The sequence below is a fragment of the Trachurus japonicus genome, chromosome 4 (assembly GCF_045865225.1).
Source record: "Trachurus japonicus isolate A0001 chromosome 4, Traja_1.0".
Classification (NCBI taxonomy): Eukaryota; Metazoa; Chordata; class Actinopteri; order Carangiformes; family Carangidae; genus Trachurus; species Trachurus japonicus.
The window spans coordinates 8325911-8352989 of record NC_140910.1 but is presented as its reverse complement, the minus strand read 5'-3'; the positions used below and the strand labels follow the sequence as shown (position 1 = coordinate 8352989).

General features: G+C 41.5%; 2 protein-coding genes across 2 annotated transcripts; both read right to left on the bottom strand.

Annotated features, from left to right (window-relative positions):
- Positions 1-657: 657 nt before the first annotated feature.
- Positions 658-5836, bottom strand: LOC146988418 (histamine H3 receptor). Its single transcript, XM_085773726.1, has 3 exons — positions 5358-5836; positions 4709-4875; positions 658-1613 (listed from the first exon to the last, which is right to left on the bottom strand). The coding sequence occupies exons 1-3, from the start codon at positions 5632-5634 to the stop codon at positions 756-758; spliced, it is 1302 nt and encodes a 433-aa protein (XP_085629852.1). The 5' UTR covers positions 5635-5836; the 3' UTR covers positions 658-755.
- A 2351-nt stretch (positions 5837-8187) lies between these two features.
- On the bottom strand, positions 8188-27000 carry impact (impact RWD domain protein). Its single transcript, XM_085773725.1, has 11 exons — positions 26819-27000; positions 25567-25695; positions 25423-25475; positions 25232-25294; positions 25011-25096; positions 19441-19575; positions 19260-19354; positions 17894-17967; positions 17306-17396; positions 11869-12003; positions 8188-8554 (listed from the first exon to the last, which is right to left on the bottom strand). Exons 1-11 carry the CDS (start codon positions 26864-26866, stop codon positions 8495-8497), a joined length of 969 nt encoding a protein of 322 aa, XP_085629851.1. The 5' UTR covers positions 26867-27000; the 3' UTR covers positions 8188-8494.
- Positions 27001-27079: the final 79 nt, after the last annotated feature.

The window sequence follows — 27079 nt, the reverse complement described above, 5'->3', positions numbered from 1 at the left end:
TTCATGCCCATGACATCTGAATCAGAATCAGCCTAGAAATTGACCATTATATTTTCTGTGATGTTGCTGTCACGGTGTCGATATGACATCCCCGGGTTTGCTCTCTTGTCGTTAGCCCTTGCAGGGAAATGAACACAGCCGCCAAAATCAAAACGGAGACATTCTGCGGCAGTGACGCACATGCCATGCACCCACCATCTCTCTCGCATCAGCTCTGTCTGACTCAGTGCATGCTGTAGGTTAGTTGTGTTTGTGCGTAGTAAAACAGTGGTTCACACACTGTAGTTCAAAAGGAAAGTGCTGTTTTGATACTAAATAAAAGTGTGAAAATTTGCAAAATAAAATGCTCACTTAAACTAATTTGTTGTTGTTTTTCTGTTGGAATATCTTTAAAAGGCTCAAACAAGTTTTAATGCTGATGCCTTCCAGCTCATTCAGCCTCTGTGCCAAAGCTCCTGCTGAGAACTCATTGATCTGAATCTACTGCAGCTCATACACTGACTAATAATCAGTCCCTCACATGAAATGACCTCAACTATCACTTTATGATTATTGTAACAACATTTCCCTTTTCTCACACACTTTTCATGAGCATGCTGTGTTGTCCTGTTGCTATCAGGCCTGCAGCGCCAGCACCTTCTTTAATACAAACATCTGTTTTTGATGGAAGAACAGTACATGGATTTTTTTTTTTACAGTGGTTGACCAACAACTGTTACTGCATCGATTTATCAGTGTAGCACAACAGAGTTCATCTAACAGGACTGAGCCTCAACCTGAGGCTGCACCGACTGTCTCTTAGGACACAGTATCTTAGAGAAAGCTCTTCGAAAGCTGCTGTGGCACAGAGGATACAAGAAGGGGTTGATGGCAGAGTTCAGCCACAGGAGCCAGAACGTGATCTCGTACCAGTGGTCCGCCACACATTTACCGCCGCAAGCAGCACGGATGATCATTAGCAGAGTGTACGGAGCCCAGCAAATCCCAAAGGTGCAGACGATGATGGCCAAAGACTTGGCGATCTTTTTATCTCGGGAAAGGCGCGATCCATGCGTCCTGTGGCCAGGCGCCATGCAGGAGGCTGTGTGCTGAAACAGCCTGGAGTGTTTTCGGTTAGGAGAGAACCTCTCCCTCTGCATGAATATCTGACTGGTGTTTGGGTCCCCGCTGGAGGACGGTGACAGGACATCATCGTCCTCGATGACCGCAGTGATGGCGGTCGGCTCGCTGGACGACACCTTCCGCGTTTTGACAAAAAACACGGACCAGGCTCCTCCGTCTCTGTGCCTCTTACCGGTCCTTTGGGTCTTAACGTTGTCCTCTGCGCAGGCGTTGCTCTGCTTGTTCCTGCGGTGGATGTTCAGGTAGATGCTGAGGTTGAAGAAGGCCACCGTCACGAACGGAGTGAAGAACTCGAAGGTGGAAGCGCTGAGCAGGAAGTACCAGGTGAAGTAAAACTCAGCGTAGCATTCGTGGGATGGGACGATGCTCTGGCCCACGAGTTCCTCCCAGAAGATGATGGCAGGGCCGTAGAGGAGGAAGGCCAGCGCCCACACTGCCAACATCTTGAACACAGCCTGACGGGTCATGTTCCTCTGTGCTCTGTATTTGACCTGAGCAGAGAGAGAGAGAGGCACAAGAATGAGTCACAGTGAGAAAGCTGGAACATCAACTCCACATCCACACGTTTCAACCAGCCACAGCTGCTCACACAGTAATAACAGGCTGACACATACACTTCTGCTCCGAGTGTCTTGTTCAATTGAACCCCTGTTTGTATTGTGCTGCCTCGGAGCGGCAGAGAGATGCTGCGAGTGAAACCCACTGGTGAGTGTCTTATAGACTGTAAATATATATATATATATTTGTGGGGTGAGAGCCACATTCACTGATGCAACACAAGAGTGTGAAAGAGACATCTGGTTCCTCCCGGCCCACTCCTTCCTCCTCATCAGCCGTCGTTCATTCTCTTCTCTTCTCCTCTGCTCCATTTTCACTTCACCTCCTCTCAGGCTAACCTCTGTTATTCAGCAGAGCTCCTCTATTTACCACTCGCCCCTGTTTCTTTCTGTTGTGTCTTCATCTATTCTGCACCTAAAACCATTACCTGGTTCTGGGTTGTTGTAACAGCTGGGTCGGTTAGTGTGAGCCATGGTCCTGTTAATGTGACTGTGCAAATCCACTTTTAGACTAATTCTGTCCCCAGACTCTTGCGTTTATTACAAAGGCAAGGCAATACCCATTTACACTCCCACTGAAAGCCAGCTCACTGCTGTAAATACAATCGATAAATGAACAAGATTTCAGACTAAACTACTGAGATTAATTCATTGATCAAAACGAAATAAATGTAGCTTCAAGCAAAGAGGTGTTATTACCAAACACTGCTTAGTAATCAGCTAAATAAAGCTCTCCTCGTGTAAATGTTAAATGTTTTTAATGTCGACATCAACCATGAACAACTTAACATATTATCTGAAAAACCTTGAGATTTTATCTTGGGAAAGCAAAATCAATTTATTAAAAAAATAAAAATAAAAATGACTGGATATTAAATCTTAAAGCATGTGGTCAAAATCAAAGTCCCAAGGCAAAGACATCCCAAATTCTAGTCTAGTCTAGTAAAGCACATTGAGTTGCCTTGTGCATGAAATGTGCTATATAAATAAAGCTCCTTGCCTATACATACTTCAAGCGATATCCCCTAAACCTCAGAGTAGAGAGAGAGAAACGAGATGATTCATTTCCATTGTGTGACGTGGGTCTCCTCCTCTCTGCCCCTTTAGGAGACCAGCAGCAGATCTGAGTCTGTTAAGTCCAATGGGAGAAGTGAACGCGATCACAGGTTACGACAGATTCTTTCGCACCATAGTCACCAAAATAAATATGAATCCACTTTTCACAAGCCACAGATCCTCCAAAGAGTCTGACATCAACGCTTTACTTGTGACCTGCTTCTGTCTCGGCTACAAAGTCTTGTGCGCTCTCACAACTTCTCTCCTCTTTCTGTTGGTTTTCAGTTCACTGCTTCACATGCTTAACAAGCAGAATCCAAGTTTGCAGGGACTTATATTTAAAACCGAATAAATTTGTTATCATTGAACTGTTTTGGGAGAGAAGACAAAGCTGCAAAATCAGGTGCAAATTCACACAGTAGGCTATATAGCATTAAGGCCCAATCCCATTTCTCTTTTTTACCCTCCTCCTGGAGCTTCACTTCTCCGAAAAATCGTCGGAGCAAACTTCTAACCCGCCGTCATTTGGGTAAACTAACCGCACATTTGGGACCTAAACAGTTACTTTCTCGCAAGAAAAAATATTAAAACTTAAGAAAGTGACGAAATAACAGCGCTACAGCAAGAAATAAAACAGCTTTTCGTTTTACAGCCACTGCTGCCGGCTGCCGCAAGATGCATTATGGGAAACTTTTCATACCCCTCCGTTTGGAGTGTGCCTCTGAAAAATCTCCGTTTGGAGGGGTATGTAGCCCTACCACTTCCCCCTACCCCTCTGTCCTAACGGGGATTGGGACACCCCTACCCCTACACGTGAACGCGCAAAACGGAGGGGTAGGGGTAAGTGGTAGGGCCAAGGGGTGAAATGGGATTGGGCCTAAGTATTGATCATCATCCCTCCCACTTACCACCTGGTGTAAACCAGTAATGTGGTATCTTCTGTATAAAGGATTGTTAAAAGGATGCCGAAGAGGAAGTAAAGCCCAAATCCCAAACTGATACCACACAGATGTCATCACAGTGTGAGCATTAGAGTAATCTTTTCAACCTAAACTCACTTATTACTGCCCATTTGTGTATTATACTGTAGATCCCCTTATACAGTTTATTCAGTAGAGGGAAATAAATAGAGATCTTATACCCTTACCATCACTTACACTCTCAGTTGTTCCCCTGAGGACACAGTGGATGAACACTGAATTTGGACACTTGAATGAAATGTCATTGTGTGATGCTACAGTATAAGCTGTGCTTTATGATCTTTGGGTTTAACAGTTGGCAGTTGGCAGTTGAACTGAGCTGTAACCCAACATTTAATAATGTCATTCCCAGGCTCTCTGACTGTGCTAATTGCTGCAATGTTATTTTCATTAGTGGGCCCATGAAGGATCCACCTACTGGAGCCAAGACAAAAAGGACGCATCGCTCAGCTGCATTGGAAGAAGCCTTGACAATGGGACGGCCTAGTTGTGCCACTGTGGTGAAATCTGTCAAATGCAGCCTGTGACGGTTGCGGCGCCTGAACAAAGACACAGCTGGAGTGATTTCTGAAACAATCTGAATAGCTCTCATCGAGAGAAATGACAGTGTCAGAAATTAGAGCCCCTCTAATGGAATTACAGTTATCTGTCAGAAGGTTTGATTTTACTGCTAATGTGCAAATTGACTATTATTTACTGTCCGGATTAGGCTACCCCAGACTGTTGGAGGTCTGTCTCCAAATTGCCTGGACAAGATTATAGATTAAAGCCAGACACTCTTGTGTTGGGACACAGTAGTGAATGACAATGACTCCTCTCTGCAGAGCAAACTGCCCCAGGAAGTGGCACCTTTTAGAGTATGCGTGTGTGTCCGTAGGTGTGTGTGTGTGTGTGTGTGTGTGTGTGTGTGTGTGTGTGTGTGTGTGTGTGTGTGTGTGTGTGTGTGTGTGTGTGTGTGTGTGTGTAATGAGCACCTCCACAGCCTATACTTACAGCTCTCGTGACTGACAGGAAGCGGTCATAACTAATGAGGACGATGTTGAAGACTGAAGCTGTGCAGAGCAGGTAGTCCACCACCAGCCACACCTTGCAGAGCCCTTTACCCAGCATCCACCGGCCTGTCAGGTTGTACGGGATGTACATCGGGATGCAGAAGGCACCTGGCCGAGGACACACACACACACACACACACACACACACACACACACACACACACACACACAAACACATAAATCACCACTGTCTCCTCTCTACAACGCCTGGATGTGATCTGTTACCTGTACCAAAAAAAAAACACCTGTTCAATCACTGCGCACAAAAAACCTCTGCGCTGAGTGAGAGAAAGACGTGTTAGAAATAAAAGCAGCACTAGGTGTTGAGAAAGACAATGGTGCTGCACAGTGACAGGGCTGTGAGAGCCATATGGAAATAAAATAAAGGGATATTTCAGATAATCTGCCCCAATACTGTAACAGAGAGGACGGTAAGAAACATAACTGACTCACTATGATTATATTGTGGGAATAAAACAGTACAGTGTGTTTGGCGCGCGTACAAGAAGTGCTTCTTCATTCATAGGCAGGAACAAAAGGTGAATTTAAACGACACGACACACAAAGAAGGAGAAGATGCACCAACTCACCAACGAGAAAATCAGATATAGCAAGGTTCAGAAAGAAGTAGTTGCTCTGATTCCTCAGGGTCTTATCCACAATAAAAGCCGTGATGACCAGCGCGTTCCCCGCCACCACCACGACAACCAGGGTCACCATCAGAACCGACAAGACCACCACCAGGTAGCCCGGGAGGACGGTCCCAGCCTCGGACACCGCGGGAGTCAAGTTACCGCTGGAGTTGGACTCCAGAATACGTGCGTCCATAGTTAATGTACAGTCGCAGTCATTGTAGACCGCTTTCATTTTACGCACACGGACAAGACGCAAGTCCAACCGCGCGCCGCGACCCTCCGCTCCACTTTACCAGGGAGTCACACAGGACTGACGACCTGTGGCTGAATGAAGACACTTTCTCCACATCTCCCATTTTTCCTCCCTAGAGTGGCTCAGTGAGGTAGAGACAGGCTGATGAGACTGAAGCTTGTGTTTTAATGAGTAATAATAATGAGTGTATTTCTGCAGATGCTCTGCTCCCGGTCAGCTGGTTTAGTCCACAGTGCTGCCTGCTGGATGTGCGGGCTCCGAGGAGCTCACAGCTGCTTTTGTCACACACATCTAGTCTGCTAGAGTAGATCATAACCACTACATCCGCTCATATTTTCAAAATAAACTTCCTTCTTTGTAATTTAACATGAACGTATACGTAATCTTGGGTGAATGTGTTAAAATACAGTGACTGTTTACTCTACACCATGCATAGTATCCTACGTGGCACCCGTTCTCCTTGAGTAAAAAGTGCGCTGTGCAAAAACCGGAGGATTTCAATCTTCTTCCGGTGAATTATGCCAACTTGACTGTTTGCCTCCTGGTCCACTCAGCCTCTGATCAGAGGTCAGATCAGAGCCTTTGATGAGGTGAAGCAGAGTGACATGAGATGACCTAGCAGTCTGCCTGCAAGAGGCAAACACATATTTACCTATAGCATCAGGATCACTGATCAGTCCTGATGACAAATCAGAGGACAGGAGGGACTACCTTGTTTTATTTAGACTATAATTTAGCCTATAGAACCCAAAGGTGTTCCCATACCAATGATGTATTTCTAAGGAAGACATTGCTGCAAGATGAAAAAGAAGCTGCAGCTCAGTCTACAAATCATAGTCTTCCAGTTTCTCAGTAAAGAAACTTAAATATTAAAGAATAAATTAAGAGTAAATTGTGTGAGAATAGGTACAGTACCAACACTGGACAAAATTGAACTTATGATGACGAATAATTGTCCCAAGAGTGGTATTTCCATAATTAAAGTTTGTTTTGTTTTTTCATTATAAAATACATTTTTTTGTGTTGTGTCGTAGTTATACAGCACTTTTCTCAACAACACATTTATTTCAGACATCACCTTCCATGACAGACATGGACTGCCAGCTACAGACTCTATTACTTGGACAGTTCATCAGACAGCTGCTGCCATTAGCTATGGCTCTTTATTTTGACACTGTTACTCATCCAAACTTAATCCAAATCAAATTCAAACCAAACTACAACAGAGTTCCCTCGAACAGCAGCAGCAGCAGCAGCAGCAGCAGCAGCAGCAACTGTATAAATGAAATGTGAAACCTCCTCAGTGGCCCACGTCCTCTCCTCAGCACAGAGCATCAATTTAGCTGCAGGAGTTCTTCACCAGCCTGTAAAAAATACTGTTAGGGGCAGAGACGATGGGTTCGATGTGGTGACACATTGTCAGGGAGAAACAGCTCTCCGCTGTGTGAGGTAGCTGTAATTATTCTCAGTGGCTGACATGAGCATGGAGTTTTTTGCTCAGACATGGAGGACATTTCAGTCATCTATACGTTATCCTTCAAATGAAATCCCTCTTGGATCATGTTCTCTGTCATTTTCCCTTCCCTTTAGATACTAAACACTGATAAAAGTCAATTACTTTTCAAAATCACAATGTAGGTTGAGGCGATGGAAACCAAATCGCCAAATGCACAGATGAGCCCTGAATATTTTTAGAAAGCAGCCCTCATCTGCTTGAGGCCAACACTGAAGTGGTTAATATGCAGATTGTTTCTTTCCAGAGATTAAGTGACACTAAAAAGGAGAGGTGAGGCAAACCAAACCTCACAGGAGGCGGGGAGGGGGAAACGCTCTGAGGGAGCACGCACCCTTGTAAAATGAATATTAAGCAGGAATCAAGTAGATGATACATGCGCATGTGAGCACGGGCGTGTGAATTATACACGAGGGTTTTTATTGAGCTGTGATGTTTTATCATATTTCTTGGAAACGCTGAATGACCTCTGTCTGGATTTCACTCTGATCCAGATTCAGCTGATTTAACACTTGACTGTATCAACATCCAGACAGAGTGGAGCGACTGAATCCAAATGAAAATTTGTCTCTTGAACACAGTCATTCATTGAAGTGTGCATGGCTGTTTATATTGTTTTCTAACAGACTGTCATGATTTGTATTTTTCATCCCCTCTTTAGTTCCCGTTTTATTTTGAACTTGTCTTACTAGTGTTTGCCCTCCTGTCATTACCTCATGTGTCTCACCTGTGTCTTGTTTCCTTAACCTCAGTGTTTTCCCATTGTCCTTTGTGGGTTGGTCTGTGTTATTACCCTGTGTTTATCCTGAGATCTCCTGCATGTTTCTGCTGCTTCGGTGTTCATCCCCCTGTGTTCTGTGTTCTTTTATACCCCTGTGAGTTATTAAAACATTTTCATTTCACTGCACCGTTTTGTGTGTCTGTGTCTGCATCTGGGTTCAGTCCCTTCCCAGCCGTGACACAGAGAGTGGCTCAATAGTTTTTGGTGGATTTAAAGAAAAAAACACACTTGATGTCTGTTTTCTGTACAAATCCCCATGGTTGGGTTGTTTTAATGAAAAAATGTTGTACTGTAAACATTTCATTCCAAGGCTTCGTTGTCAAAATGCTGCATTATAAAGCCAAGGCCATCTGAAACAACAAGTCCTAATTCCCAGGAGACATTTTTAATACCTTAGTTATTCTCATAATTTCTCCCTAGTTGCTAGGAGTCATCGCTTGTCTCCATTAAGATCGATCTGAAAACATTTAAGAACAACCTTTTCACTTCAAAGAAAGCAAAAACAATTAAGACAAATAAATGCATTTGTTTTTTTCTTTTAAAATTCATTTTGTCTTCTTGCTTTTTGGCTTCTTGGTCTTCCCTCCTGCTCTGGCAGATTCATCCTGGGAGAAAATTGTAAGAATTAGACAATAAACAGACAGTTATCGTACACCAGCGCTGCTCTTCATGGTGCCAAATGTTAAATATTTGAGTGGTGTTTTACAGCGCCATGTGTTGCCTGGAGTCCTGCTGTGATTTCCTGTCTTACAGAAATGTATAATGCACTGACTGGTACACCACAAACTTCCAATAATTACTGGGGAAAAAGGGCAAGCAAAAATGTCCATTCTCAAACATGTACATGCAGCAGGATGATAAATACTGACAGGTTTTTAATGTTCAGCTCCTTCATTACTCATGTTTGCACCGAGACTGTAGAACAATTACTCTCCAGTCCTGAGAGAAACTTGCTGTCTTTAGTCCAGTTTTACCCTGTGTATATAATATATCAGCAATAAAAACAGTACTAACTGGAAGGCTAAGAGAAGATATCAGGATATTTGTATTTTTTTAAATAGAAACTTCAGTTTTTCCTGGATGGAGCTTTTAAACCTCAAAGGTCAATCCTGTTTATTTTCCATTTACACACTTCCTTTTCCTAACATTCTTGGCCAGCAGCGTTATTGTAGAGCTGCTGTGAGTCAGGCCATACTGTAAAATGTTGACAACTACAGGAGAATGTGGCTCTGCTGGAAAAAAGAGTTTAAAGCAGCGACCATTTGTCACAACAGGGAACCTTTGTGATTTATGTGTTGTCGCTCATTCTCTCCCCCCACTACAGTCATCAGTAAAACAACACGATAATATTACCTCAAGCAAATTAACAATTAAAATAGATATGAATCCCCGGGATATTTTCTTTCTTTTTTTTCTTTCTTTTTTTTTTTTTTTACAATGTCAGAGAATCACAGATTTTGAAACAGTGAAACTGATTTATTCATTTAGTGCTTTTAACCCCCAGGTCTGTTTGTTACAGAGGATTCCTCTGTGGATAAATAAAACCTCCTGAACATCTGGCTCATAAGTTATAAAAGACACAATCAAAACAAAGGTTAATGACAGCTCCAAACCCCATAATATATCTGCAGTACAGAATCAGTGAAACACTTGTGGTAGTGAGGACAACATTTCCCATGATGCCAAACAATTTCATACGTTGCACCATCTAGACTGTGTGTTTGAGCTCTACCTCCATCAAGAGGTGGACATTTGTAAGATTGACAGCTGCTGGACAGATTCCTATGAAGATGTATCAGCTTTACCTTTAAACATCACACATCACAGTGTCTTTTGAAGTGTTTAATCTGCTCGGGAGCATTGCATAGATTCAGTCCGCTGAAAGAACCAGCCATTGATCACCTCCACTGCAGACATTGATCAGCTCTGAAAGATTGCTCTTCATTTTTGACCAGTCAAATCAAAAGGCCTCAGGCGTGGTTCAGTCAGTGTGAAGCCAGTGGTCATCTGTGTGTTGTGAATTGGTTTAAATGGTTCTTGTTTATCTGTAAAGCGCCTCATGAGCATGGAGGAAATCCACGTATGTGGCTGCTGTCAGGATGAAATACAGTGTGGATGTGTACAATGAGTGGATGGATATGTTTAAAAATAGTTTTGCAGCACCTAATCTATGTGAGGCAGCAGCTGAAGGGTGAACGGAGACGTCAGTGGAATAACTTTGCAGAACACAAGGACAGCTTCAAAGCTGCGTGGTCCTAACTTCAGGCCAGTGAACGCAGCACGGGAGTGTTTGATCTCCACAACAAGTGGCAACCAGACACTTCAGATCAGCTGACGTTCCTAACATGACAGCTGCTGAGGAGTTACCGTGGCAACGTACTGTAAAGCAAGGCACACACTACATTATTATAATACAGCTATGATGATACTATATGCTGTGACTACAGACTTTCTGACTCTGCTTCGATTTTCAGAAAGGCAAGAAAAGACTGGCTGTCAGCTAAATGGAGAGGATTAAGATGTAAGCTCGCTTCAGTCAAATGACGACTATGAAAATATGTCACTGTCAATATTCTAAGTCCACGGATCGTTTTAAATACCTTCCTTTATCTGTGGTAGCCAGTCATTATTAAGCTGCCTTAATGATTCCTCACTCCTCTCCTGCTCTGCCATAGAGAGAGAGATGAGACTGTGGTGTGTGTGTGCGTGAACACACACATTAACAAAACACCTGTCCAACATTAATAAACTGAAAAGAAAGCCAATAGTGCATTAGTGTGAAATGTTGTCTGTATGCAAGTCTAAATCAACATTTTGGCAAATTGGCCCATTGCCATAATCCCTATAGTGTTAGGAGTAGATTTGTTTAATTGTCGGTGCAAGCTATTTTTAGAACGGCGGAGCAGAGCCGCGAGCTGCTCAGAGCTACGCTACGGAGGCTAATGGGATTTCTTGGTTTCCCTCATCAAACTCATCAAATACACAATCCAACAACTCCATGCAAAATTCATGCAAAACCGCTGATACGCGTTCCCGTCGGGGGACAGTTTTTCAGCAAGCGGTGCGTGGTGAATGTGCAGGTCACAACTTGTCCACCAGAGCGTTTTGGAGTTGTTGGATTGTGTATTTGATGAGTTTGATGAGGGAAACCAAGAAATCCCATGAGCCTCCGAAGTGTAGCTCTGAGCAGCTTGTGGCTCTGCTCCACTGTTCTAAAAATAGCTTGCACCGACAATTAAAGGAAACAAACCCCTAAGACTATAGGGATTGTGGCAATGGGCCAGTTTGCCAAAATGTTGAACTATCCCTTTAAAATATGGCAGATCGTTAAAACTGAGCAACTGGCTGAGACAAACCAACCAAATGCAACCAACTCCTGTTCTGTGAAGTATATAGTCTAAAGCTGATCATTATGGATAAGATAAAGACAGAATCTTACCCGTTCCTACAGCTGCTTAGTGTCTAACTTTGGGAAGATGAGCAGCATGTCACAGTTCAAATCTTTTTACTATAAATCTTGTTTATCCTGTGTTCTTTTGTGATTATTGGTTTTTGTGGGATCAGTCAGACACACATGTGAAGCTGGCCTTCAAGAGTTTTTAGTTTTAAAGCCATGAAGTTGTCTGCTGCTGCCTTAAAATTGACTCTGTACAAGTGTCAGAGAAACAGAAAATGTGAAAAATCCAGACTCTTTCACCCTGTCAGTGTCTCATTTAGATTTCCTCTATTATCTATCTAATAACACTGTAAATAAAGGAACTGATAGAGTAATAGTGGCAGTTGCAGCCCGAACAAGGCTGTAAACCAACTGAAGTACAAGATACCAGATGGCTTCCAGCATCAGAGACGTGGCAGCACAGTCAGATTTGACTGATGATGTGTCAGAGGAAGATGATAGAACAATATCTACGAGTCTCACCGACGAGGCAGTGTATCCCTCCTCCACCAGGATGTTTCTGGCGCAGTTGTTGATGTGTTTGAAGCGGTCAGGACCCAACAAAATGCCTCCGTACCACCGAGACACCACCACCATAACGTTTCGCACGTCCAGAATCTAGTGATGAGACACAAATGCGGTATAGATGTGAAATGTGTGAAATGAGCATGAAGGGGACAAATACATTGAAGTGTGATACAACAACATCCCCTGGCAGGAGAATGTTTCACACCAGATGTGATACAGTGGGTGAGTCTGTATGACGTGTACATGGCTCGGCTGCCGGTCTAAACCTGATGGCCTGACACTCGCAGGATTTGCATGTCTTCAACAGAGCTTCAGTCTCATCTGTGTGTCAGTTTGTATAGCTTTGGTTAGAAGAGAAACACCATGTTTCATTCATTCATCCAAATGCAGGACAGCCCACACTTCCTGATTTCTTTAGATATGAATACTTCCAAAATTAGAAAAAACATAGACACACAAAATAAGATGACATGTAAAAATAGTCAACCAATGAATAAAATTTCTCTTTTTTATATTTACAATGAATAATGGTCCTTTACACCTGTCTGAGATGCCTGTGTATGCAGAAACTGTTTTTGTAATCACCATGTTCACAGTGGATCAGATGACATATAGATATTGTTATGACTGTCTTGCCAAAAATGTTGCTTTTCCTATTTGAAGTATTAACCATGCTGTTTCCAGATGCAGTCGCCAGCTGTTTCCATCAATTAAGATCAAACCACAGGATTTGGGAAAGTGAATATAACACCCCTGTTGCTGTGTATCTGTAAATAAAGCCGAGCATTTAAATATCTCCTAAGATGTGTGTATTCAACATTTAAGAGACATCATTAAACAAGCCACTATCTCAGGCACTGCAGCTGTTCATATAACAGTGGTAACATCTCACGAGTCCTGTTGTCACAACCCTGGTGACTCTTGGAAGTACCGTTGACTCGTGTCTGGCTTCTTTTGTTTAATCTCATCCTCTCTACTGAACATACACTGGTTAATGATATTAATCCAATCAAACGCCATGCATAAACAAAGTAATTCCACAAAACGCTCATGTGTCTTTAAAATAAAAGGGGAGAAATTGGCTCAAATTTAAGGACACTCATCCACATCTGGCCGCTGACACTATTCATCACTGTTCATCTTTTATTCATCAACTTCACACTTCCACGTTCACTAGCAGAAAGCACAAATCTCAATGAGGAAATGGGCAGGCAATGAGATTAGAGAAGAATGGATTAAGGGGAAAGCTCTTCATGTAAATTGCTCAGCATGCTGAGAGTGTCACAAGTAGAAGATTAATCAGTGTTGCTCAGAGGGAGGAGCAGGATCTGATGCTATCACTGCAGCTACAGTGTGTCAGTCAGCTGCAGGATGTGACCTGACAGTGAGTCTTTTTATCTCTATCTGCTCGCATGTGCTTAAAACAAGACTGGGTGAACTTTCAGTAGATGGCTGGATGGTGTGTGGCTGTGGGCAGGATGCAGTTGGAGCCGCCATCAGTGGATGAGTCCAGGGCAGAACTTCTTTCCTGGTCAGACCATCTGCCACACACACACACAACCACATAAAAGCTTCAATGCTAATTTTACATGGCAGCATTGACTTCCTATTTCAGCACCATGGATAGCACTACACACACAGGTCTGCCAAAACACCTTTTTAACTTGAATATTTAATAGAAAATAACAACAAAATACAACATCACAATGAGCTGTCAACATGATGACATGCGTCCATCTCTGACCCTGTGTGTGGGCTTTTCATTCATTCATTCATTTGGAGTGGACTGGGCTCACACAGGTAATCAGCCCTCACCAATGCAACAGGAACTTCTAATACATATCAAACAGAGGGAAATGAGAAATGAAAGCATGCATCAAACAGAGGCCTGTTACCTTCTGCAGCTGAGGTGAATAAAGACCCTGGTCTCTATTGAAAACTCTTAACGCCCCCTGATGACATAATTGTAACGGTGCCAAGTTGTTTTAAAAGAACAACAGCCGATGGGAAACGTCACTCACTCAGTCATGGAGCTCTGCAGCTGTAGCGCTGCTCAATGGCCAGTATTATTTAAAAAGCATGCATAGGATGAATGGATGAGTTTGCATTTATCTTCTGCTATGACTGAGTTTAGATCATTTGTGTTTCAAATGGTCAGAAATGGATGAAACACCACAGACCCAGAGCAACATCAGCCTTGATGCAGTCTGTGCTTCTGTCCATCTGGCAACAGAAACTTCTATATTTTCTGTCTTTCAGCTCTTTAATCTTTAGCTGGTTTTATGTCTCTACCAACTCCTGAGGGAAACATCGGTCTCTGTAGTAGTTCCACTATGTCACCGGCTAACTGTGTCTGTGTGCTGTTGGGTACATTTTACATTCAACTAATCGAACCAACTGAACTAACTGCCTGCGTTTGTCAACAACTCTGATGTGGGCTGAAGAGAGAGTAAAAACAGTTTGCAGGACTTTAACCAAAATAGAGCTACATGACATCACAATGCTTTAGGACAGCTTTAATGTGAAGAACTAAGGAGGAAATGTTTCCTGGGGTCATCATAGAGCATTATAACTCTATTATAATACTTGACCTTATAAGCCATTATAAAATGCTTTATGATGTGTTATGCTTATTGTTATAAGGCCTTATGGTAATTTATGAGTGTTTATAATGATAGTTAAGCCAAACATGATAACTATTGTCAGCGAGTTACTAACAATTATAACGTATTATAATACCTGACCTTATACGGTAAGTCATGATAAAATGCTTTATAGTGTTGTGATTATTGTTATAAAGCATTATGATCATTTAGAAGTGTTGATAACTATAGCAATACAGTGATATAAGTATATTATAACTCATTATAAGTATGGTTATAATGCGTTATAGAGATAGGCGTCAAGTAAAGTGTTACCAAACTTTTTTGAACTTGAGGAGTGTATAAAAGATGCATATACCCTTACAAGCTTCCCAACATGCAGGAGAATGTGTAGTTATATGTTTCAGCGAGTCTGCAGCTGTTCACTCATTTATCCAAAATATCCAGAATTTCAGAAAATTTGAGTCAAGAGAGAGAGTGTGCATAAGTGGCTGACTTTTTTGGAAGCGAACACTGTATTAGTCAGAGCCCGATTCATCTGGATTCAGAGCAACAGATCACAGCTTGTGACACGCACCCAGAATCCAATGCAGTATTTCACAGTGATTTATCTCTCTAAAAGGGTTGCAGTGGTTGAGACGACTGCCATCATCTTATGAATGAGCGTGAACCTTAAATCTCATCTGGAAAAGCTCTGACATGGCTCTGAACCCCCCCGGTAATGAAGATCACAGAGAGACTAGAAGTCATCACCGAGCTCTGATTACAGCAAACTTTCTGTGTGGTCACAAAGCTTCCACTGGCCTTCACCCAATATCACAGAGAAACAAAAAGTGTGTGGATCCGTACACATTTCGGTGTGATGTGGGTGTTTGTATGCGTGTGTGTGTGACTCACAGTGTCATCTGACAGCACAAGGCAGTGACAAGTGCCTCTTTGATATGTGGAATGAAAAGATAAGCAAACTGTAGTGAGGAGGAGCAGAGTGGAAATGTGCACATGATCTAAATACCAGTGATGTGTTTTACAAGTGCAGCTGTTTCCTGTTGTAAAAGCAGGAAGATTCAGTTTCTACTGTCTGTAGCTAGTTCTTCAAGTTTTTCAAAAAGCACATTTGTTTTAATTAAAGGTTCTGTCTTCAGGATGAGAGAAGAATAATGATGTGGTAACATCAAACCTAATTGGCTAATGAACATGATGAATGGCGATAATTGCTTATGAAATATTGAAATTATATGTTTCTGAAGTGTTTTGCTTTAACTCCTGGTGACATGTTGATGATATGAATTTTGGCTAATGTGAGACAGTTTTCTGCAATTAGTGAAATAATTACTTACGTAAGTCAGTCAAAACAGGGACTGGAAATTATCTTGATTTGTTTAGCACCATTCATGTTTTGCTGATTACAGTTTCTCAAATACAAAGGTTTTCTCTGAGTTAAATGAGTTCAAATTAAAAATTTAGATTTTGGATTGTTGGTAGGACATCACCAGAAATTTGACAACTTCAACAACTTCGTGCCAGCAGTAATACTCTAGGGATGGGAACACTGACTAATGGTTGATCATAATGATTTCTGAACAGCTGCAGAACTAATACAATTTCCATCAACTTCAGTATTTAGTGCCAACTGTCAGATGTTACCATGCTAACACCTGCTTAAAGGGATAGTTCAACATTTTTGGCAAAGTGGCCCATTGCCATAACCCCTATAGTCATAGCAGTAGGTTCGTTAACTTTAATTGTCGGTGCAAGCTATTTTTAGAACGGCGGAGCAGAGCCGCGAGCTGCTCAGAGCTACGCTACGGAGGCTAATGGGATTTCTTGGTTTCCCTCAGTAAATACACAATCCAACAACTCCAAAACGCTCTCGAGGACAAGTTGTGACCTGCACATTCACACTGCTATGAGATAATAACGGGACGTTACGAGACTGAGTTGTTTTCGAGGTAAATTCATGCAAAACTGCTGATGTGTGTTCCTATCGGGGGCAGTTTTTCAGCAATCAGTCTCTGCATTTACCTCTAAAACAACTCTGTCTCGTAACGTTCTGTTATTATCTCATAGCGTGGTGAATGTGCAGGTCACAACTTGTCCACAAGAGCGTTTTGGAGTTGTTGGATTGTGCATTTGATGAGTTTGATGAGGGAAACCAAGAAATCCCATTATCCTCCGTAGCGTAGCTCTGAGCAGCTTGCAGCTCTGCTCCGCCGTTCTAAAAATAGCCTGCACCGACAAGTAAGGGAAAGAACCTAGAGATTATGGCAATGGGCCAATTTGCCAAAATGTTGAACTATCCCTTTAACATCAGCACGTTATTATTTCCTATGCTGTCTCCCAGTTGTAAACACTGTACACTGAGCAGAACAGTTTCTTACTTACAGCTTGAACTCATACAATCATAGATGTTCAGAGTTTTCTAAAGCTCTATGTAGTTGTTAAAGCAGTGAGAGAGATGTTGATTCAACTTAAGCACAGGAAACATGAGGTTGAAGTTCACCGCCGGAGGCAGTGCAACACTCCTGACTCATAACACCCCAGTTTAAGAGCCGCAGCAGATGCCTCATTATGCAGACTGGAAATGACCGAGGCCGCTTAGAGCAGACACCAATTATGGATGTAGAGGCCAAACTAAAAGTTGGATGCAGAGAGTGAATGTGGGTCTGACATTAACTCTGCCTAGTTCTTTTGCAATGTCTTTCCTTTTTAAGAAATGTTACAATTGGTTTGTTATGAAGCTGATACACTCGTCTGTTTTGAGGTCAGTGTTTTGTGAATCGAATGATAACCTGCAGTAAGTGAAGCAATCTCCCCCCTGCAGCCGTCTCTCCGTCGTCCTCACAGTCCTGTAAGAAGCTGTGCTTGTCCTCGCAGTAAATCCTACAGACACAATGACAACAACAACAGGGCATTAGAGGCAGGGGAGCGGTGAAACATTTTTGGTCAGAAAATGGCACCGTGACACCGTCAGCTTCCTCATCAGAAACTGTTTTCTCCTTTAAAGTGGTCTTAATGTCAACATCCCCTCTCTGTGAGTAATGGCCACCCAGGGAGTGCATCAGCAGCTCGACACGGACTTCATTAGATCACGCTAAAATAGCTTTTCCACACAGAGGTGTAAGAGAACACACACACAAAGGACAAGATATATACTTACTTACTTATTTGCATAATACACAGCACTGGTTTGACCTTTAATTGCAGTAATCTGACCTCCTGAGAAGACAGATAGGCCCTGGATCTGTAATCATCTCGTGTTTTTCTCCACTAATGAAACACGCTATTAACTAACACATTGTACACATTATAAAGCCTTGACAGACACACAGGAGGCAGTACCACTTAATGGGTCAGGACCCCACTGTGACGGTACTGACCTGTATGCATAAATATTGTGAGTGGCACTGGCAATCTTTTTGTTCTCGTACAGATTCTCCAGGACCATTTTGACCTGCAGAAACACAACAGACAGAAAACTGAACATCATGCCATGTTGCATTGTCACTGTCACACATTACTACTTCCTCATTGTAGATGACAAATGCAGAAGCCAGAATGACTCTCTGGGAATGACCTCAGCGAAAATACCAAACCTACAGTCATATGAAACCCTGCATGAAATTATTAAATATAAAAAAATAAGCTTATTGAATTAATATAACATTATAGTTACTTACTGTTGTTACCACTACTCTAAGTTCCATTAGCTATTTGCTATTTGTCACAGTAAAACACATTTAGTCATTAACTGTCCCTTTCAGTGAACTGTCTGCCTTATTTTATTCTATTATGTTCTATTAATTACTTGATTTAATTACCCTTTTGATGTTTTTCCTTTTTTGTGTGTTCTGCTATGAACAAGGATTTCGAGGGTGGGCAGTATGTTTTGTTTTTTTGTTTTTTATTCTTTACCTGCAACGCTGTATTCTCCTGCTGCTGTGCTGATGTGATTTTTTTTTTTTTTTAAAGGTTTGGGGGAAAAAACAACTAAAAAAGGGAAGATGAAGATAAAGTCAAAGTTGAAACGAAGTGAGATTGAAGATGATGCACTGATCTGTGCAGATGACTTCAACGTGCCGTCTGACTCATGCACAAAGCAGCCGTAGTCAACTGTTTATGAGTCACATTTCATACAAACAAAACTGAGTTTGAAAGGCTAAAAATAAGGTTTTAACAGTAAACTACGATTCTGTCTCCCCCCTCCTCTGCCACTCTGATCTCTTTCAGTGTCTCAGTTACAGTAACAGGATGGTTATGTTTACAATGGATTTCACATTTCCAGTGATTGTTTGAAGACGTTTTGTCTTTGTATGTGTTCCATTGTTTTGTGAGACTAATTGATCCTCCAGAACCAAATGAAAACAGAGCCAGTTTAGACATTAAGTTTCTCTCTTCATTAAAACTTAAACAACTCGACACTTGCAGATTATCTGCCAGACAATACGTAAATTGTGTCCCGGCCTCGGTTAATGCTGCTCTGCTCTCATGAGGACGCCTGCGTCAAACAGCACTTCACAGCAGGTGGAAGCTTTTAAGACGAGGCGGTACATTAAGACAAGGCCCCACAGGAACCAGCCAGACGAGCTTTCAGTCAGAGAAAAGATTTTTCCTCCTCCAACAGTCTCATCAGAGAATTTCTTTCTGAAATCTGTATGAGCTGTCATCTGGCGTGTGTCTTCAGCTTTGACGCAAAACAAGGTAATTTGGTCATTTAAATAAACACAAGTCGTTCATGCGTCGCACCTGTCTGGGAGTCACAACAGGTGCCAGGTGAGGCTGGAAAGTGCTGCGCCGGTCCGTGATGGGATTCCCGTGTTTTATTGGAGGCAGCTCTTCACCTGCAGGGAAAATGTCAGACACATCACACCTGTGAGCTCTGCTCTGCATTTTCATCTCTGATACAATGCAACGAAACGAACGGTACCGTTTGCATGGTCCATGAAGAGATGCGCGTTTTCTGTGTTGAGTTTGAGAGCCCTGAAGTCAGGTATGTCTTCATCATCGTCATCATCGTCCACCTCCTCCTCAGCCGTCAGGTTCACCTTCTCTGGCTGATCCACTGAAACAAGTCGTGTAAAATCATCATATTTGACCTGATGCCACCTGAGCAAATTATCACCAGATTAACTCTACATTGACTTTAAAATTACTTATTATAGCAAGATGGATAACACAAATTATGCTGTCTAATAACAGAGCCAACAAATCACCCGAGCAGAGTGCAACTAGTGCGACATTATTTTCATAAAGTGAAGTGACTTCAACTAACCAACTGTTTTAGATTAGAACTTGGCTTTTAATTAATTCTCTTTTATGTTACTATTATTACTGGTTTCTGTTTTAAGTTCATTTACATAAATTATCATATTGCCTTTCTATTGTCTAATTGCATTGTCTGCTCTCCCTTATTTCATTGTACCATTTTATTGTTCTTATTTCAAAGCCTTCTCAACAGGGGCGGGTCCAGAGTATTTTCTGGTGGGGGACACAGAGGGTAACAACAGTGAATCTGGGGGGGGCCGCCAAAAAGTAACAAAAATGAAGGCTGCCACTGATCGTTCTCTTCAATATTTATATTGTACAGTTAAACACTGTTTACACTATGTCTTCATCTTGCTTTTATTGGCCACACTGAGTCTTTTACTTTTGTAAGGAACATGCCAGGACCTTTTCATTTTCCGCTGTCAGTGTCAACATTAAAGCAGAAGTAAGCGATCCGGTCGTTTTGGCTAACTTCCTGTCAGCCGATGGAGTTAGCAGTCCCCGCCCTCGTCCCTACGTCACCACATTCACGCGCATCCCTTGGCTGCACACACAGAGAGGACCGCCCCTTTATGCCGTTCTCTCTCCTCATTGGATAAAGGTTGTAGGATACAAGGAAAGTTTTCTCCTCGGCTTACAGCAGAGCAGAGTGACTGACAGACCCGTGTTTCAGACCAAACACTCTATATAAGTGATTGCTGTCGGAAGATAGAACTATTTAATACTTATATTAACACAAACATTCCGCTTACTTCTGCTTTAACATTATAATCAATCAATAATCAACTCCATGTTATAGACAAAAAGCAGAATAAGCAACATAACATAACATGTAACATATAACATATGAGGCGGGGAGACCCAACCCTGGTTCTCAACTACATCTGTCGTATGAAAAGTGCTCTATAAATAAAGTTCATTATTATGATGATTAGTAATGGACACATTGATGGGGTTGATGCAGGTAATGACATATACTGTATGTGCACTGTGTGTTAATGCAGTGGGATAGGATACAAAAGATGAACAGGTGAGCAAAATGACTGCTCCGCTGTCATGGCAAGAAAGGTGCCCTTTATGTGAGCACAGCCCAAATCAACTGATAGCCTACTCTATGCATATAAATCTAATTCATCAAAAAGATTGAGGAGGACTGTGGGCTGGTGTTGTTCTGCAGAATATTATGTGTCAGTGTCAATGTGGTAAACTGATAGCACATCAGTCCCATGAGGTGTAATCCATCATTGATCAAGAGCTCTGGCTGATAATACTCTGTCAAAAGTGAAAAAAAACTTCTACAAACAATGAATCAAAGCATCTCTCAATACTAGACAACATCCCCCAGCCTTTCTATAGCTTTCAACCCCTGAGGATTCAACTGATGAGTCACAAAATCACTCTCTTGTTCACAGAGACTCAATAATTCACCCGGAGATGAGTAGTAGGCTAGTAAGGATTTGAGCCATTTATCAATTATCATCATTTTGCATCATTGCAACTGTTGAGTCACTCAACTCTGATTTTTATGGCTGTAAAATGTGGAGCAGTACATTGATGGATAGTTAGCAGAAAGTAGTAAACGTGCTATGGACATATTGGTCACATTCACACACTGATAATTCAGACATGAAGGTAAATACAGTGCACTATCTACTAAATGGGGGGTTATTTCAGACACAGCCGGACTTCCATTTTCAAAAAGGCTCAGTAATGATGCTCAACCAGGAGGACAGAGTGAAACATTACTGGTCTGGTGAAAGACATGCACCTTTAAAATCAACAGGAGAGCTCATGTTCATTCAGAGCAGCGGCGCGGTTCTTTGATGCGCTTTGGAAAACAAGCAAGAGCTAAATTTCCTGCGGGGACGTCAACACATCCTCCATAATTTCACAGTTTCACGCAGATTTCCTTCCTAAAACTCTCTTATTATTCTTCAGTCACTGTCCAACCACCACAGTACAGGTGTAATGAAAGTGTTCACACACTCATCAAAGGTGCATTCAGTTGTTAGCCTGCACTCAAAGCAATGAGATGAGAGCTCTACCTCTCAGACCACATGGAGAGAGCTGGAGCTGAGAGGAATACCAGCATCCTGGAGGAGTGATCACTCAATTTTTCCAGGGATCTGACTGGTGAGCAGTTTTCCATTCCGACTAGGTTTTGATCTGATCCTCTGAAATACACCTGCTTCAGAGGAAATTAGGAGTTAAGTATCAGTTACAATGGCGATTTACCGCAGGAACAAGCGAATCCTCGTTGCAAGACTGAAAACCTGGCTTTAAGGATAACCAGCTCCTGCTGACCTCAAATCCTGCTTCCTATACAAACCAGTGCAGACTCTGCTCAAACTGAACAATCTGTTGCTACAGTACCTCTGTTTTCACCACATCTTCATCATGAAAAGGCTCTGGTCATTTGTACATGTAAATACATGTTTTAAAGTAAAAGAAAAAAGAAAAAAAAGAAAAGGCTCTGGCCTGACAGCAGAGCACAGAGCTTTTTGAATCACAAATACGATTAAAATTTGGTCTTCACAGCATGTCACAGAAAATACTGGCAGTTCAATCAATGGTGTTGTTTTTTGTTTCGTTTCTTCTAAATTGGACTTAATAAGAGGAAAATATCCCCGGGTTTATCATTTAATGTTTTTCATTAGAAGTAGATGAGCTCCTGCTTAATCACCACAGATGACCATGATAAAAACAGGAAATGACACAATAAAAGCTTCTAACAGAAGCTGAGTAGTGCCTGTGCTGTTTATTGTCGACTGTTTGCACACACATACACACAAGAGCTGCCAGAATTCTTTCAAAGAATGAGGACCTCTGTGTTTATAGGAACAAATCACTGCTCTGATGTTTTTTGCTTTTTGTCTGGTCTCATTCAACCGAACTTTATCATCAGGCACAATATTTCTTTTTCCTTTTCAAGTCCCTTTTCTTTGAAATGTGTGTCTTCAGCCTTATTTTTCCCATTCTCCACCATGTCTGTGTCATTTGAATGGGAACAAGCCATCAAACCTGCACCTCGGTACCAAAGTGCTGCCAACAGTCACTTTTAATACCACATGCGAGAGAGGACGATTTGTGCTCCACAACAAAGGAGAGGAGAGTTAATGCTTTCCAGGCTTGTGGCTCAAAGGAGACCATCAGCCTTAATAATAGACAGCACTGGTCTGAACTGTAGTCAGACCGGACCAACCCCCAGAAAAACCCGACTCATGCTGACACTTGGTATCTTTTGCTCTTTTTACACATCAACACATTTTGCCGAGGTAACAGAAGGCATTACAAAGATATTGATCTTAATTCAGTCAGACACCGAAGAGTTTTTTAAAGCGCCTACAGGCCTTTGTGTTCATCTAACGACAGCTTCAGATCACAGCAGATAGCTCTATCACTGAACAAAAAACAGCCTAAACCCTCTTTTCTTCTAAAAATGATTCAAACTGTTTACAGGTCCCATATTTTACACTTCTCCAGTGTTTTTTGTTTTTTTTTAACTGTCAGATATATTTGTGGTTTTGAACGTGGTGGTAACTCAGCTCTCCTTTGACCATGTGGATACACACTTTTCCAGAGTGAATTAAGTAACAGTAATGAGACAGTATTTAATTCTATATAATTTATTATAAAGCAAAATGACCGACTTCTCAGGGCATTCATTATCATCGTTATGGGTTGTGCTATTTAGCAGCAATTTACAATTCATATGCAGAAATAATAAAAGGAGTAGTGTGCTGAATGTTTCCTTTTACATTATCTTTCATTTGGTGAACTGTTTTAACATGAACTCATCACAACTGAAACATTTCTAGTCCTGATGAATGACGTTCAGGTTCAAACTGAACACACATGACAGTGATCGTACTGCAGTACACTGATGCAGTCTTTGACTTGCTTTCATGATCTGTGAAATCGTCTCACCTTTATTTGTTTACATGTTGTTGTACATTGTTTCAGGACGCCACTGAGAGTGATGACTGCTTTGTTGTGACATAATGTGACATGTGAGACATGAGACATAAAGGCTCAGAATCTAGATACAGGTTCTGTGAATTTCTCCGTGGACTGAGGCTTTGATATTCATTCATTTTATTAATTTCTTTATTTCAGACCCAAGGGGATCCATATCGCCATAAAAGCACAATAAAATAATAAAAGAAACTTCAACTTCAAAGATACTTCAACGGTATTACTTTTTTAGTTTAGTTATTAGGACCCCCTCGAAAATTAGATGATTCATCTCAAGGGGCTATCTGAATAAATAAATTCAAATTCAAATATTACATTGCATTTTTAATTGTATATCTAATTTGTACGGTGGCCTGGAGGTGCAAACCAACTATACAAAATGGCACGTAAACACTTTTACAAAGCTTGAGACATATTTACATTTTAGAATCCATTTTTATATATCATAAAACAAAATTACATTACCATAACACATTTACAAGTCCAGAAACAAATTTGCATTACAGAAAACAAATGATGATGGATCCATCAACAACAACAACAAGTCGTATTGGCTGCGGTTCAACCCCGGAGTTGGTACATTCCCTTTCCAGTTGGTGTTATTTGTAAATTTGTCTCAGTGTTTGTAAAAGTGTTTCCTTTCTTGTTAATTTGTTTTCTGAAATGTACATTTTTTTCGGGACTTGTAAATGTGTTATGGTAGCCTAATGTAATTTTGTTTTATGATATATAAAAATGTTTTCTAAAATGTAAATTTGTCTCAAGCTTTGTAAAAGTGTTTCGGATTTTGTAATGTTGGTTTGCACCTCCAGGCCACCATAAATTTGCATCATTTTTATATGTTACTTTATCATGAATGTGTGTATTTAAGTTTTTGATGGTCTTTGTGAATCAACTGGAAATAAGTCAGGTAGACAATCATTAATCACAAATCATTAACATTAATCTTCCTGCTGCTAAAACCTGCTACAGACAGTGGTCATTTTATTATTGGCTAAAGATGAAAAGCCCTAATTGTTGACAGTGAAATTTGTGTGGTAAATTTGTCACACTGAAATCTTTCATGGACGACAGTTACTGAAGAGACACAGTTTAACATCTGGTCAAGTAAAATCAATGAGTGAAACAAAAATATCTGCACTTACTGTTCTACAGCCTAAAGCACTGTTAAGCTTCTTTAAAGTGTCACCGCAAAACATTACAAACTGTTTATAAAAGCGTCGCCCCAAAGCATGAATTTAATTTTTCACACCTTACCTGTTTCTGAGCTCTGGGACTTCTCCACCAGGAATTCTCTAATTTTTTCCACCCACAGGTAGAGGATGCTCTCTCCCATGTGCTCCCTGTCGACATTTGAATAATTTTCAATATATGAGGCACCGACTGAAGAGAGACAGCCAGGGAAACAATCATGAAAGGCCTTTGTTGTCACTCTACAGCGTGTCCTCGTGAAGTCACCAATTATGAGAGGTACTCACACATAGAGGTCTTCAAGGCTGTTTGCCAATTTGGCCCTCTCAGGGCCTCGCAACCACGCCGCACTATAAAAGCCGAGAACAAACAGAGGGTTATTGAGCAGCACGAGGAGTGGGCTTTGGAGTGGCATGTTGTTGTTCTATCAGTTCAGCAGATTGCCACAAGATTACATTTGAAAGGCAAATTGACTTACTTGATCTGGTAGATGGGAGGGGCTGCGCTGGGATAATCAGGTGGGAGAATTATCTATCAATGTGAAGAAAAAAAATCATAAACTTACTTGACACATAAACAAAGTGCACATGTGACTGATATAAGATTGTTTTTTTCCCTCTACCTGCAAACATGCCGTCAGCTTTGGCTTGTCTAAGTCGTTGGATATTTTGATGCAAAATATTCTGGATGCTTCATCTATAACACACCATTCATCACCGTATATGGATGACAGAGCCTCCACCTCTTCAATCTACAAGGAGAAAGTCAAAACATAATAAAAGCATCAATGTGTGTCTGTCAGCTTCAAGTACGATTTTAATCCATTTAGTCATTTCATCATTTGGACCAGTGATGTGTTTAAAGCTGAAAAATTCCCTGAATAAAATTCACATCCAAAGCACACAATACTACACCAGAGCTTTAATAATCCCCAGGCTTATACCATCTGCATGATAAACAAAAATATTCCCTTCACAACATGACAGAACATTGTTTGACTAATTCATTAGGATTTGATTTTAAACTGCCAACAAAAGCTGGATTAAGGAGATGATCATGACATGTTTGTGCTCAGTTTGTACAAAATATAAGAGGTTTGCCACCATCTACATCAATGTTACTTTCCACTCTCATACAACGTAGAAAGTTCATTTTCCTTTGACAAAAACAATTTTTTTAAATTGAGGAAACATGACATCTCTGTCCGTCTGGTTAAGAAATGGAGTCAAGTCTTTGGAGACGGCTCATCACAATGCTTCTCAGTGAGTGCTGTTAAACAAACCCCTGTGTTTTCCACTGGTTTCCTTTTTGCTTTCAAAATTGGACACTTTGATCTGAATGCACTCTCAGTATGAGTGGCACAGCCATGACAGACCAGACCAGACACACTGGGTAAAAAGAAGCTCTGTTCTCATGCACAGAGCTGGAGGTTAAATGATGTGGTGCTGATCTGTGGTGTATTTGTTGGCTGATGTGCAGCCTTTGTGCAGCACCTGCTAAGTTTCAAACATCACAAACAAAACGTGTTAATGAATCCAGCCACCTTGGGAGCTACCTGGATCGTGTGTGTGTGCGTGTGTGTGTGTGTGTTCCTCTTTATTTTATGGTCTATGCACTTTAATTATAGGACCATTATGATTCTCAGACAGATACTGAAAGGTTTGTTGTGCCATTCATCTCAGAGTTGTCAGATTTATTGTGCCTGATTGTTATTGAGCTGTCTGCTGTATGACCTTTGTTACACCTGTCCACAACTTCAAATTGTCTTGAGCGAGCTCTGCAGGCCACTGACAGTAATCAGGCAGTAGCCTACACACAACTTGCCAGCCTTGTCTTGAATCAGTCAGACAGGCTGTCGAGGACAAACATCTTACTTGAGCCTGAAGATCTCCTTCATTCTCTTGGGTTATGATGTCGGCCATTTGTTCACTTCATCATCAAGTGTCAGTTGTTGAAAAGGTGGAGAAGTCAAGGAGATCGAACTTAATGTAGGATACAACTCCAGCCTGCATGTGTGTGTAAGCATAAACTTCTTCCGGGTACTCTGGTTTCCGGTAGGATATGAGTCGTTTTTCACTCAACAAAGGTGAAGCGTTTGAATAGATTTGGCAGCACCACAAACAGAGCCTTTACCT